General features: G+C 39.3%; 1 protein-coding gene across 1 annotated transcript in view; it reads left to right on the forward strand.

The window, feature by feature from the left end:
* Positions 1-13785, forward strand: part of TBC1D14 (TBC1 domain family member 14) — a gene marked incomplete at its 5' end in the record, with an annotated part of 73526 nt that overhangs the window by 42836 nt on the left and 16905 nt on the right. Inside the window, 6 exons of the mRNA XM_014966702.1 lie at positions 3698-3816; positions 6397-6479; positions 8585-8702; positions 10170-10276; positions 11204-11284; positions 12746-12840. Of these exons, the coding sequence (XP_014822188.1) occupies positions 3698-3816; positions 6397-6479; positions 8585-8702; positions 10170-10276; positions 11204-11284; positions 12746-12840 (603 nt within the window). The remainder of the gene's footprint in view (positions 1-3697; positions 3817-6396; positions 6480-8584; positions 8703-10169; positions 10277-11203; positions 11285-12745; positions 12841-13785) is intronic.

Below are 13785 nucleotides of genomic sequence, written 5' to 3' on the forward strand. Positions count from 1 at the left end.
GTGGAGGCTACCGCCTGGCACCGAGGGGTGTGCCCGCGGCCGGCCGTCTCCCGTCCCGGGCCAAGCTGCCAGCCACGGAGCGGGAGTCGGGGCGGTGGGTGGGGAGGGGGTGTCCGTGTTTGCCCACCCGGTCACCCCCGGCGTGGATATTTTCTCCGCGACTTGCTCGGAGAGTGGTTCCCTTGAGAGAGCGGGATGACCTTGATGGAGCGGGTTGTGCTATTGTTGTAGGCTGGTTCCGCCGCGGTGCGTGTGCGGGGTCGGACAGCCCCCGGGGTGTCGGTGCTTCGCCCCAGGGAGGGGTCAGGGTCCCTTCCGCGGGTGGCTTCTCCTTTCTCGAAGAATTTGCCGAGGGTCACCACAACTTGAGCTCCTTGTGTCTCAGCTGTCAGCTTCCACCCTGGATTAAAACTTGGGTTTGGGGGTGTTGGGTTTCTCTGAGGGTTTTGGTTTTTTGGGTTGGTTGATTTGGGTTTTTTAAATCAGTGCTTTAATCTCCAGCACGCTCTCTTAGAGCATCTTCAAACCCTAGTTCAGCTATTGTGGCTGAATGCTGAATAGATTAAGATGAAACCTGGAAGAAAGCCTAAGTGATCTCCGGGATAAAGATGTGCTCTAAATTGTAAACGATCAGCTCATCCTAATTTTAGGACCAATTTAACTTAGAACCATATCAGGTTAGTAAACCCTAATTACAGTATAGGATTTAAATAGATGCTGAATTACTTGTACCTGCAAGAGATTTGTGTCTGTTTTGGGTTTCTTTTTTTTAAAGGAAAAGCTTAAAATGAGCTATTGTGTGATTCAGCCTATTGCAGTATGCCTGGGTGTGCAAATACTTCTACTTGCTCAGTCAGCAGATACTCTTAATACGAGTTGTGGAGGTTTCAGTCAGCTTCATTACTGTGTCATACATTGTTCTGTGTTCTCTTCTTACTGGAATAAAAGATAATTTTCAAGAGCTTTTGTCTTCTGTGAATTTTAGCCTTTTTTTTTTTTTGGGTGGAGTGGGGGTTTTTTTTGTTTGCTTTTTAATTTTCCCTAATTAAAAAACAATCTTGTAGATAATGGCTGTCACTAGCAGACATTTTTATTCTTTTTTGGCTACCACTGAAAAGGATGACATTACTACAAAGGACTCATAATCTGATAAAACGAGCCACTCCCATTTTTGTGCTGGTCTGGCTGCTTTGCTGTAGGGTAGTGCTGAGTAGAACACGTCAGGGAATTCTTGCTGAAATGCAGGGTGGGCTGATGCTTTTTAAGAGGTTTGAGTAACTGTGCCAATATACCAATCCTGTAACTAGCCACCCGTATTCCAGAATAAAGCATTCTTTAACCAAGAAATTCATGGAAGAATAATACACGTAGTACTGTTTTGGAAAAACTTTGTGCTTAGCTGACCGAGATTTCCAAATCAATTGTACTGTACGGAATGAAGCCCCCATTGCAGCCCAGCTCACCTTCCAAAAGCAGTTTTGCTCTGCAGTTGGCTTTCAATGAAAGACACACACACCCCCCCGCCCCCTCAGTAATTTTTGTTAGTCAAAATTAAGCAGCTTTTCTGGAACTTCTACTGTGACAAGCATCGGGTGCATGTGTTTTAATGCCAAGTTCTGTGATGCTTTAGGGAGATCGATATATGATGATTTCTGCATATTAGCAGTTTCTTGTGGATGCCAGATGTTTTTTCTTTTACTCCTAGTGTCTCAAAGGGGTAAAAACATTAGATTTAGGGACAAGGTTCACCTTCTCTGTAGAAGCGGTAGTCGAAGTCAATATTTGACTATGTTAATTTGTGAAAAATAGGTAATAAACAAATTAGGCCCGTAATAGAAACCGGGAGAAAGAATAGCCATTTGCTTCATTGCTGTCAGCACAGTGGACGTGCTCCGCGGTTGATGGTGCGGCTGAAGCGTGGTACGATGGTGCGCTCGTACACTGCTCACCCTCAGCTGCTTGCAAGGAGTTATTAATGCAGGAATAACGTCTTTAACTTTCTGAATATGCTGTCGATCACAATACCTTTTGCACTATATTTATTTGCTTATTTTATTGCTGGAGTTTATTTTTTTTTTTTAGTGAACAGCTTTCCCAGCGTGAGCACTGTCCCTTTACTAAACGAATCTAAGTGCTATTGAGTAATCAAAGTCCGTTTTTCTTGGTTCTTTACCTTGTTTTCGAACTGATGTCATGCATAGCAGTATTAACTGGTATTAATGAGGCAGGCATTCCAAATTGATGACCATGTTTCCCGTCACAGCAATGCAGGCATCACAGGATTGATTGTTGAGACAGTGCCTGGCTAATAAACAAGGAGAAAGAGGGTTTTTCTGTGTCCCAAGCACTTCACAGACCTGCCCCCGTGAGTCCCAGAGAACTGGCTTGAACTAGAATTAACTGTACGACACAAGGTAGAAAACGCCAGCCCTGCTGCTCTGCCTTCATGTGTGGTTTTCATCCTTTTTTTTTTTTTTAAGGTGGGGTTGGATGAGGCGGTCTTTCTAGAAGTGATAGGGCTTTCCTTTTAGTTTCTGAATGGTTGGATCTGTTACCCAAGGAGAGGCAATGGTTTGAAAGGTTGGATCTGTTGCCCAAGGAGAGGTTGGGTTGAGAGGAAGGAACCAGTACCATTTGAGGGGCTAACAGGGAAGAGGCAATGGCTGGAACACTGTTCATGGCACTCATTTGTAATGAATAGTTTTCACAGTATAGCTTATTTATTATTATTTCAATAGAAATTGTCTAAACAAGCTACACATGAAAGCAGGTGGCTTCTAGAAATGGCAAAGTTGAACATAAAAGTATCTCTAACACGGATTTGTGTTTTCTGTAGGACTCTTTGACCATGTTTGCTGTTTGTGTATCACTGGTGCTTTGCATACTTAATGTTTGCTATGCTACTTCAAGCTTTGGAGTAGATGGGAATTGTGTAAAGGTTGTTTTATCCCATTAGGTCATGTTGTTAGTACATTTTCTTCCAAAACAGTGTTAGGAGGAAAAATGAAAATAGTACATAATGCCAAGTCCTCTAATGTGGATGACAGTGGTACAGTAATTAGGGGTGGAAGGACACCGAGGGGCTAACTCCCCTCTCAGAGCAGAGTCTGCTTAAACCAGCTTATACAAGCACCTCAGAGACTCATACTCAGTCTTCACCATTTGTCACTGCCAAAAGATCCCTATGAAGCCCTCTCCTCTGAAGGCTGGACAAGCTCAGTTCTCTCAGCCTCTCTCTGTACGTCACTTGCTCCAGACCCCAGTCATCTTGGTGCCTCTTTGCTTGTCATGCTCCAATGTGTCCGTGCCTATATTCCAAACACAAGCTAATTCATTATGCCCTGTTATGGCTTAGGATTGTTGAACTTCAAGACATCATAACAAGTGCTGCGCTGTTTGTAAGCTCATTCTTAGCAGTACTTTGTAAAAGCAGGCTGCAGGTCAGAGGAACTTAAGATGTTTCTACAAATAGAAGGAATGGAAAAAACCATCAGAACTCAACTCACCCCTGAATGTGAATTTTAACAGTGTTTTTAATTCTGAGGTTGCTCTAGTTGTAAAGCATTAAAGGGACTGCAGTTGGTCAGAGACGTGAAAGCATTATCTTGAAGACTTTTGTAGACCTTGTTTAAGATCTCCTGTGGTTCATCTTGGTGTTTTTCACACTTTCAACTTGCCCTGTCTTTTTCTTTTCTAGGAATATGAAGAAAAAACTGGACGAGCTCACAGACCACTCTCTCCTAAACAGAATGTGAGGAAGAACCTTGATTTTGAACCACTCTCCACTACAGCACTTATTTTAGAGGACAGACCAGCGTAAGTTTTGGGAAATACCACAGTGAAGGTCCCTTTAAAATTAGGCTAGCAGAACTTTTATTACTGTTTGTATTTGATTACTCTAATTTAAACAGATTATTTAAAATTTAAAGTAGATTTTTTTCAGGCTAGTGAATGTAAAAGTGGAGTGATTATGAGAAAAATTATTCAAGCAAAAGTAGCTTTATTTTATAATAAAAGCAGTGGCTTTGTATGAAAGGAGGTAATTAGGAGAGCGCAGCTCTAGTTTTGCGTAACTCTAGCTTCTAAACATGAATAAGGGATTTTTATTTTTCCTGGGAGAACGTAAGCATAAAAATGAAGCTGGTGTATGCTAAAGAAATTGAGAAGCAAGGATACAGTGTCCTGTTTACGCAGAGAAAGACCACACCTCCATAAATAATGAAACAATATAATGATTGTTCTGCAGTGGGTTCAGCATCACATTTTAAAGGTTGTCAAATACTTGGTAAGTTGTTTCAGGCTTCTGTGTCTGGGAGGAGATTCTTGCATATGCAGACTAACTCCATAAGGATTTGCTGGCAGCTGCTCTACCATGGCTTGCTCCTGAATTGCACAGATTTGGTCCCACTTAGTTTGTGAATGGTACCCAGCTTTACAGGCACAGCATCTGCATCTTTAATATAGCTGTGCATTGGTGTAAAGTACTGACGTAACATAGGGCTGTGTTTTCATCCACAAATCTGTATGAGGAATGCTCATATCAAAATACTCTAGTTGTAGGGTCATTTAAGATACTTTTTGGCTTGACTGTAGACTGTGTGACAAGACTTCTTGAGACATCTAGAAGAGTATAAGAGTGATTATTTATTATAGCAGGTTTTGTTGCGTACAGCTGGAAACATTACGTACTAGTTTATTGGTTGTATTTAAAACCTTGTTAAAATCATTCTTTATGTGGGATAATCTGAGAAGTACAGTGTTCAGCTAGATTGAATTAGTGATACATTACAAGATAACATTCAGATTTTGCTTTCTTTCCTACTATTGGTAAACTGAGGAACTCAGTAGAAAAGGTATTTTTAAGATTCTATAAAATTGAATTATTTCTTTTGTCTAGTAGGGACAGTAGTGCTGTCCTCTGATGAATCTTTCTAAAGAATGTTTTTTAATGCTTACAGTTTGCATACATTTTTCTTTTTTTTAATCTATTAGGTTTTAAGTAATTTCTTTTTCCTTTCATATGACAAAAAGATTTAAGACTTTCGGAAGAAAAATACAGTGGGATTTTTTCAGAAATGGCTGTTCTTGATTTTGCACTCACTTTTTGGGTTTCTAGGAAAAATCAACAAATATTCCATACTCCCTCTAGCTTTAACTGGAAAAATCTAAATAGATACTAAACATCACCTCACATGTATGGTAATGTCATTAAAAGATAGGACAAGTCATGTAAGTGGTGGAATTTCAGTTAGCAGAACTTGCATTGTTTCATCTCCTTTTCCTTTCCAAACTTCCCCTAATTTACACCATTTCTAAAGACTTGGATTTAAAAAGATGGTGGTCAATTTATGTATATGAAACTGGAAAAGAATAGGTCGTTCTCTGTGGTTAATAATGATGAAAATGTGAAAATCCACTTTTCTTGTTCTTGTAACAGTCTTGATTTTAAAAAAAATATTCATAGGCTCTGCATACTTTTCAGGTAATATGATTATGTACAATAGTAGAGCATACTGTTGTTAATGGTCACTGTTGATGACTAGCAGCTGCCTTGTGTGTGACACCTTACAGCAACATGAAAGTGAATTTTTGCACATCTTTTTTTATTAACCAAAGATATAAACTGTCCTAAGAATACAATGCAGGAGAACAAAATACTTAAGTCATTTCCTGTTCTGATGTTTTGGTGATCCTGTAGTTGTATGAGATACATAGTGGCTATGTTAATTACAAATATGATTAGCTTAAAGTTAACGTGGTCTGACGTATGAGCATGTGTATTCGTATGGCAGAGATGTTGGCTGTGTTGGTATGGAGAATATAGAGGGGTATGGAGATGACTCCAGTAGCAGTTGTTGCTGTAGAAGTGAAGGGGGGCAGTTAAGCCTTTAAAACAGGCATGGGGTCTGGGAGAGCAGAGGGAAGAAGGAAGCTGGTGTAGGGGGTCATGACTGCACGGGTACAGAAAGTTGTGGATGTAACTTTTAAATGAGGTGCACAGTAAGAGACAGTATGGTCTTGCATCTTCTCTGTAGAGATCAGGTTGAATCAAAACTACCAGCTTGGTATGTACCAGTATATTCCCTTTATTTATGAAGACCAGCCTGTGGGTTCGGTTGGTTTAATAATAAAAATGCTGAAATTACCAAACAGAAGGAAATTACTCAGCATATTTTGTGTGTAAAAGTAGTCGTAGCTGGTCAGTGTTCTTTCCTTCTCTTCTGCTGACTCTGGCAAAAAAAAATATAGTTCTTTCCAAGAATCTGTTGCTCTAGTCTTTGATCAAATATTTTGACAAGACACAGTATAAGCTTTTCTTTCAGAAGCGTCTAGAATTTTCTTTAGGCAGACTTTGCCAACTTTAAATACTGATTGTTATTATTTTTTCAATTTAAGGAACCTCCCTGCAAAACCAGCAGAAGAAGCTCAGAAACACAGACAACAGTACGAAGAAATGGTGGTTCAAGCAAAAAAAAGAGGTGATGGAATTTCTTGTCTTCAGAGGAGAGAAGTAAAGTTAAGGGCTATTTCTAAACCTGAAGTGCACTTGTGTCAGTCTGTTGCCCTGTAACGTGTGAGGGATCCGTGCCTGCCCTCAAACAAGGATCAATCCAGAAAAGAGAAAGGGACAATGGTAGTTTCATTAAAGAGCCCCATGCCAAGCTGAAAAAGAAAATAGCCCTGGAATCCAGCAGGAAATATTTTCTTTTCTTTTTAATTTGTAACTCTTAAAAAATTGAGTGGCATCTTTTTTGTGGGTTTAAAAATGTATTAATTAGATTAGCAGATTATCAATAGTAGTTGATTTCTATAGCTTACTAAATAATAAGTAGACTTATTTAGATAACTACAGGATATTTGATGGCTTCATGTTGGGAACAGCCTGTTGAGGCTGTAGTACATCAATACATAATATTCCACGTGGGAAGATGTACGAAGTTATGTTCGTTAGATAATCCGTTTCCCATGTAAAATTTACAGCTTTCCCAAGGTTTTGCTTGTAACTTCTTGTCTGCTGTTCACAGAAGTGTCTCAGCAGCACTGTACTGTGCACATCAGGTAGAGCTGACAGTTGTGGTTTCCTTCTGCTGGTATTTTTCACCACCTGAGTTTTCTAATCAAAATAAGCATTGCAATAATAGGAAGTCTGGACTCATTGAAGTTTTACGCCCAGTGAGAGCTACTGGAAATATATATTTTTTTCTAGTTGGCCAGGCCCCTTGAGCCATATGAAACAGTAGAAAGGTGATAAGAACACAGGACCTGCTTGCTTGACATATTATTAAAAGTGTCCTCTTGTGGTTTGGAACATCATACACCTACCAGTTCTAACTTCATGTGACTCCCATGTTAGTATCCCACTTAATGTGTAGTAGTCCAAAGGAGTTTTCTCTGCTGTCTCTGCACGTAGAGTAGATGGTTTGGGAGAAATGGGATGATGCTCAGGTTAGGCAATGGGCCAGGTCCTTGTGCTGTCTTCACTGGACTGGAGTATTGTCATCCTGTCCAGATAAATACCCTGACAAACCCATTTTCCCAAAAGCTGCTCCAGATGAAAAGTTTGCAGTCATGTATAGTCAGGAAATCAAAGAGTGTAAACACCCTCTTTTTGTTTAGAGTAAAATTTGAAGCCTGTGTTTAGGCAAACTTACAAAGAGCTGGTATCAAAGCTGAAAACATTAGGAGGCAGTTGGTGTGGTCCTGCTCTTGTTGGGCTTTGAATTGGACCCATCAGGTTGTGTGTGTTCCTTCCAAAGACCTTGTTCATGGTATTGCTGCTCCTCAGTTAGTTTTCTTTGCCAGGTCAGTACCTTCCTGTACCGTAGACAGAGTGTGTGTGCACATGTCCTGTGTTTCCACTGTGCTGCTCTAGAGTGTCTGCCTGCAGTTGTTAAATGGCATGTCTAACAAATTTCTCTGTGGAAAAAATAGTAGCTGATGATGCAAGAAGAAATACTGAGTGATAATACAGAAATGTAAAATATGTTTAAACATGAAAAATGTTTTCTTTTTAATGAACTGAGGACTTCCAGTATATATATATATTTGTGCTATATGACATTTTGATTAACTGTACACCAGGTAGCGTCAAAATTGTGGCTCTTGTGATTTCCTGACAGTATCATAATTTACGAAGACCAACACAGAAGAGCGAATACAAAGTACAAAATTTGTATTATTTTAACCTGTGTTTTTGAGTCTGCCATAAAAAAGAGGGGGGGGGGGGTTATTAGGAAATATTCTGACCTGTCCTACAAGGAGGGGCTGTTGGCTGTCAGAGATGGCTAATCTAAAGGTACTAATGTGGTTAGATTTGAAGGATCCAAGGAGCTGTATATTATCCATCTCCCTTTGTCCCATCCGTTGAAAAATGAGCCTTATGGGTAGTTCCACTTTTTTCTTTATTCACACATGGCATCACTGCTTTGCTTGCTGTATGCCTGGGAAATGTTAATTTGAATTGTGCACTGTACATTTAGGTGAATATAGTGTGCTTTTACATGGATATATAGCCATGAATAACTAACACTGAATATTTGGTTTCTGGCTTTATTAACTTAAAAAGGAAATTGCTTTTCTGCAGAGCTTAAAGAGGCCCAGAAGAGGAAGAAACAACTGGAAGAACGCTGTAAACTGGAAGACAGCATTGGCAATGCTGTTTTAACGTGGAACAATGAAATCTTGCCCAACTGGGAAACTATGTAAGACAGTATGTTATGCTGAGTTTTAATTAAAATTGCTGAGTCTCTATCCTGAAGAGAAGTTAGAAAGTTAGCAAGTATGATTTTAAATGGTCTTGGAAGCTTTTGTTTGAAGTTTGCTTTTGGACAGCTACAAAGAAAATGAGTAACATCTTTTTCGTTATTTCTACAAGGTGGCTGGCAGTGATGCAGTTCTTAATTTATCTTTAATGGAGGTTCAGGGTGTTCAGAAACAGTGAAACACTCGGTAGTGTGGTAGAGAATGTAAAAGCAGAAAGCATAATTCTTGAACACCGTGCATTTATTAGAAATTAGCTCTCCTTGACTACTTGAGCTGTTGATGGTAGAATATCAGATGTAGATTGAAGTAATGTGTATGGTATTATGAAGCGGCTTTAATTACAGAGTGGTGTACCTGCTGGGATAATCAAGTGATGGAAAAGAGAAGTAGGGACAAAGTTATTTAAAAAAAAATGTTAAGTGATAAAAGATTTCCTACAAAGACACAGCACAGGCTTTCTAGTTTTTCACGTACTATGCTAGTCATCTTAAAAAAACCCAAAACAAAACACAAAAACCAGCGTGCCCCCCAGTGAATATAAGCACCCCCACAACAGAAAACAACCTTCACAGCCCTCACAGTTGCAATTGCTTAATTTTTTAAATTACAGATTTACGTGTCTATCTTTAGTATTTGAAGATGCATCTGTTACAGCTGTGATTAAAATGAGGACACCTTTTCCTGTATTGGTTTGTAAATCCAGAAGTTCACCAATGTATTCACTATTTTATATTTTAGTTCAGAATCTTCTGTTAGATAAATGGATCGTTGAGTTTTTTGTCACTACCACAAACTTTCCTTGGTACTTAGGTGCTATTCTGTTCCTCTTTCTGTGTTCCCAGATTGATGAACGCCAGCTCCAGCCATTTCAAAGCCTGTGTTCTGTTAAAATCTTTCACACTAAAAGTTGTTACTTGTTATGTCTTTGTGCATTTTTCTGGAGGGTTGGAGCTGCAAAGTTGGGTGGGAAACTGCATGTCTCATTTGCATGCAGGGTGGTGGCAGAGGGTAGACTTCCATAAATTGTTTCTGTGTTTAATTTTACATGGAGATTTAAGCCTGTCCAGGCTTTAGCATAGGCAGTGGAAGAGATATGGATTTAAGTTTGATTTTTTTCTTTCTGTCCCCTTACGATTCTGGCTGGTCAAGTGTGATTGCAGATTACAGATAATGTGATTGCAGTGCTTCTGTCAAAATAAGCCATAAACTTGGAAGGAAGTAAGCTTTCCTCTACAGTTCAAAGCAAAGTAATACTAAAGAATTGGGTATGTGCAAACCACGTTTGACTTCTTGGCCTGTTGATGTTCATTTTTGGTTTGGATCCCTTCAGCAGTGGTAGGAGGACACATCTGCGATTCGACTGTCAATGAAATATTTCTCAGAATAATCTGTTTTATTTTAATCAGGTGCTGTTCCCGTAAAGTCCGAGAGCTGTGGTGGCAGGGCATCCCACCCAGCGTGAGAGGCAAAGTCTGGAGCTTGGCAATTGGCAACGAGTTAAACATCACCCATGGTGAGACTGTCGTTTTGTCTACCTTGTCTTACAAAGAGAAGTAGTAAGGGAACAGTCTTGTATTCATTATGGTGTATCAGAACCTGAGGTGTGGGTGTGAGGAGACGTTACCTAGTTAGGCTTTTTTATTCTTTTGTGGTGCTTTGACCTGTTTTGTTCAAAAATTCAGTGTCTTTTAATCTTGTAGCTGCTCCGGTACTGCTGGTGTGAGTTGTTTCTGATCATTGCTGTCACTGTGTCTTGCTTTGATGTTAGATAGAGCTGGTCAGAATTAATGACTTTTTAATCTTTTTTTTTTTCTTTTTGAAACTTAGAATTGTTGTTGATTTTGTAATGCCTATGGGTATGCAGATAGCATACGCTTTGATTTAGAGTAAAACAATAGGTTTGTGAGAGATTAAGAGACCCCTGGGAAAACTTGTACTTCTGCTTATGTATGTATTTGTGAAAATAGAAATAACATAGTACTTCAGAGTACAGAACAACACAGCTCTGAAAGACTAACGTATATAATTAATTCCAACATGGAAATGTGGCAGACTGCTTGTATTCCTGCTGTATTGCACTGCTTTTCTGTGCTTGGCTTGGTTATCTTGGCTGTAGTTCTTACAAGGAATTTTCTAGACTTGTCCCAATTATCCATTCAGACTATAATTTTGAACACCAGTGCTCTGCAAGAAAACTAAGTGCTTGAACATCAAATGCAACTTGTGCCTAGATTGCCTTTCCTTTTCACTTAAAGTTATAGGTCAACAGAACAAGTCTTTCAGAGTCATAACCTACTTAGAAATTCAACTACTGTGTTAGAGATACTGGTACTTGTAATGATGGAGCAGCCTTGCTCCTAAGGGAGAGAGTTAGTACCTGACAGTGGACATGAGCACGTACAAAGAGTGGACTTGGTTTTCTCTGTTTCTCTTTTTCCAGAACTGTATGATATTTGCCTGGCTCGTGCCAAAGAGAAATGGCGATCGCTTAGCACAGGAGGGACTGAAGTAGAATGTGAAGGTATGCTTTTTGTGAAGGATTTATGCTGTGTTACAAAATAAGAGATTTTGTAAAATTGTTCCTTAAAATGAAATCACAGGTTATAAACAAAAAATTCCAGCTATAAAAATGCCTCTGGTAAAAAGCAAGCTGCTTTTTGCGGTAGCAAGAAATAACCTTGCTCTTTCTTCTCATTGAAACTATAGTCTCTTATAAAACACACTTGTTAATTTTTCTTTATAATCTATCTCTAGGTACAGTTCTTATTTGATGCTAATTTGTAGGAAAACTACGAAGTTTGGGGATTATAATTTGAATTGCAACACTAAAATACTTTTCTGCATCTGTAGTTTTGGAATTGAAACTCAAATTATAGCAGAAAACTGCATTTTAGTCCCTTGTTGCAGCTTCGAGCCCTCTTGGGTGTGTTTCAGAGAGCAGCAATTTATTTTTGCAGATGAAGTGGTTTGAGATTTACTAATTGATTGGAAGAGTTGTCTGTTTTTGAGAGAGTATAAAACTACATGCAGATGCTTGAAATTGCCTTTGGTAAGTAATTAGGCTGAGCGGAAAAAAAGGAGAACATATGTACTGGGATTTATCAACAGAAAAATACTATTGATTGGAAATCTCCTACTTTGTTCTCTTAAGATTGTCTGCATCTTAAATAAGATGATATCTACTACATTTCCAGTTTCCTTTTGCACTTTATATTCTGGAGTGTATATGCTGATGTGATTGGTGCAAGCATTGGCTTGTGACAACTCTTGGTTTTTTGATTGCTCAATAAGTAGCAGTAAATAATTCCCAACTATACTTAACCAGAACAGACAAAATACAGATAAAACTTTTCAATATCAGAAGGAAAACTAATACTTTAGAGATTTAGTTTGTGTGAGATCTGTTTCAGTTACGGAGAGTGTATTGCAGTGTCCATCATCTTGAATAACACATACAAAGGGTAAATAAGCATGATTTTGGAAGAAGAGCTAACAGTGGTAGAGATAGGTAGCATCCATCAAATGCTTTAGGACTTCTCCCTCCCACCACAACTTTTCCATAAAGTCAGCTATTTCAGGAGCCACTGGGGAGCCTTGCTGAAGGTGAGGAGTCACAGGTTAACAGGCTTGTATCTAACTAGTGATTTGTCAGCCAATACCAAAATGCCTCACCAGCCTTGTCTTTCATAGAATCATCTAGTTTGGAAGGGACCTTCAAGATCATCTAGTCCAATATTTCTATCTTTCTACCCATGGCTTTGAAACATTTGAGGGTCAATGTGCGCTGTGGGGCTGCTTTGAGTCAGGACATACTCGCTGCTTAGTCTGTGTGCTGAATTCAGGGACTTGTCCTGTCTATACCTCATTCCCTAGCGTTTGCCTCAAAATAAATGGACTGTGCAAAAGCTGACCCTTACCGGAAAGAAAAAATCATGAGGGTACACTCATCCATGTAATAAAAGCAGTAACTTTGCTTTTGTAGATGCTGGATTTTCTGCAGCTGACAGAGAAGCAAGCTTGGAGTTAATAAAACTGGATATCTCAAGAACGTTTCCTAATCTCTGTATATTTCAGCAAGTAAGCAATGTTAACTTTTATCTTGACTTCTCAGAAAAATGAAGTTTACATAATCTTGCCTGTCTGTTGGCTGAAACAGCCCATTGAGTTCAAATCTGAGGGAGCAGGTATGTTGAGAGGAAAGAGTTCCTAAAGATTTTGGAAAACTAATCTGGGAAAGAGTAACCTCAAGGTACTGTACATTTGGAAGAGGCAAAAAAAACCCACACCCCAATCTGTTGACTAACACCACGAGTCATCTAGCCCAGTTCATGCTGGTTTTTGTTTGATGAAGTGATGCAGGTGAGAGTTCCCAAGTCAGTGAATCAACACTGCTGGGTTGCAACTAAACGGCGAGTGAGAGAGAGCACAGCTACAGCAAGCAAGATCTGGTGGCCTTTTTTTGGTTCCATGCAAGACCAATTTAACGTGTATGTTTTTGGTGTGCCTTAATGGCTCTTTTTAACCAGATATTTTGTCCTTCTATACACAAATTTCAACAGCCCTGTAAAATCTTTAGATTGTGATAAGTCAACCTTTCTGGGTGAAAAACTTTTCCCTCGGCCAACTACAGCACTTACAGCAGCTGTTAATAGTCAACAGCATGAAATTCTTTTTGACTGTCCATGTAATTCTTGGTATACTCTGTGTGCGTTATGGCACGTTGTAGTTTTAACTGTTTTCTTCATGGTTGAGTTGTGCCTCTAGTCTACTAGACAATTAAGTAGTTCTCATTAGTGTCCTGCTTTCTTGGCACTACTGTCAAAGGGCTGCTAAGCTATAAGGAATCTCTTAGCTTACATTCCTCTTGTATAAGGATTCAATATGCAATTGATGTGTTGGATGAACTTTATGTGTTTGTAATAAATGTGGTATGGAGGGCTGTTTCATGCTTCTAAAGCCAAAATTATTTTGAAAGACTTGATGCTGTTCAAGGCTGCGTAGGGAAATGATGTGTCGTTCGTC

Source organism: Calidris pugnax, unplaced genomic scaffold, assembly GCF_001431845.1.
Source record: "Calidris pugnax isolate Ruff unplaced genomic scaffold, ASM143184v1 scaffold14, whole genome shotgun sequence".
Lineage (NCBI taxonomy): Eukaryota > Metazoa > Chordata > Aves > Charadriiformes > Scolopacidae > Calidris > Calidris pugnax.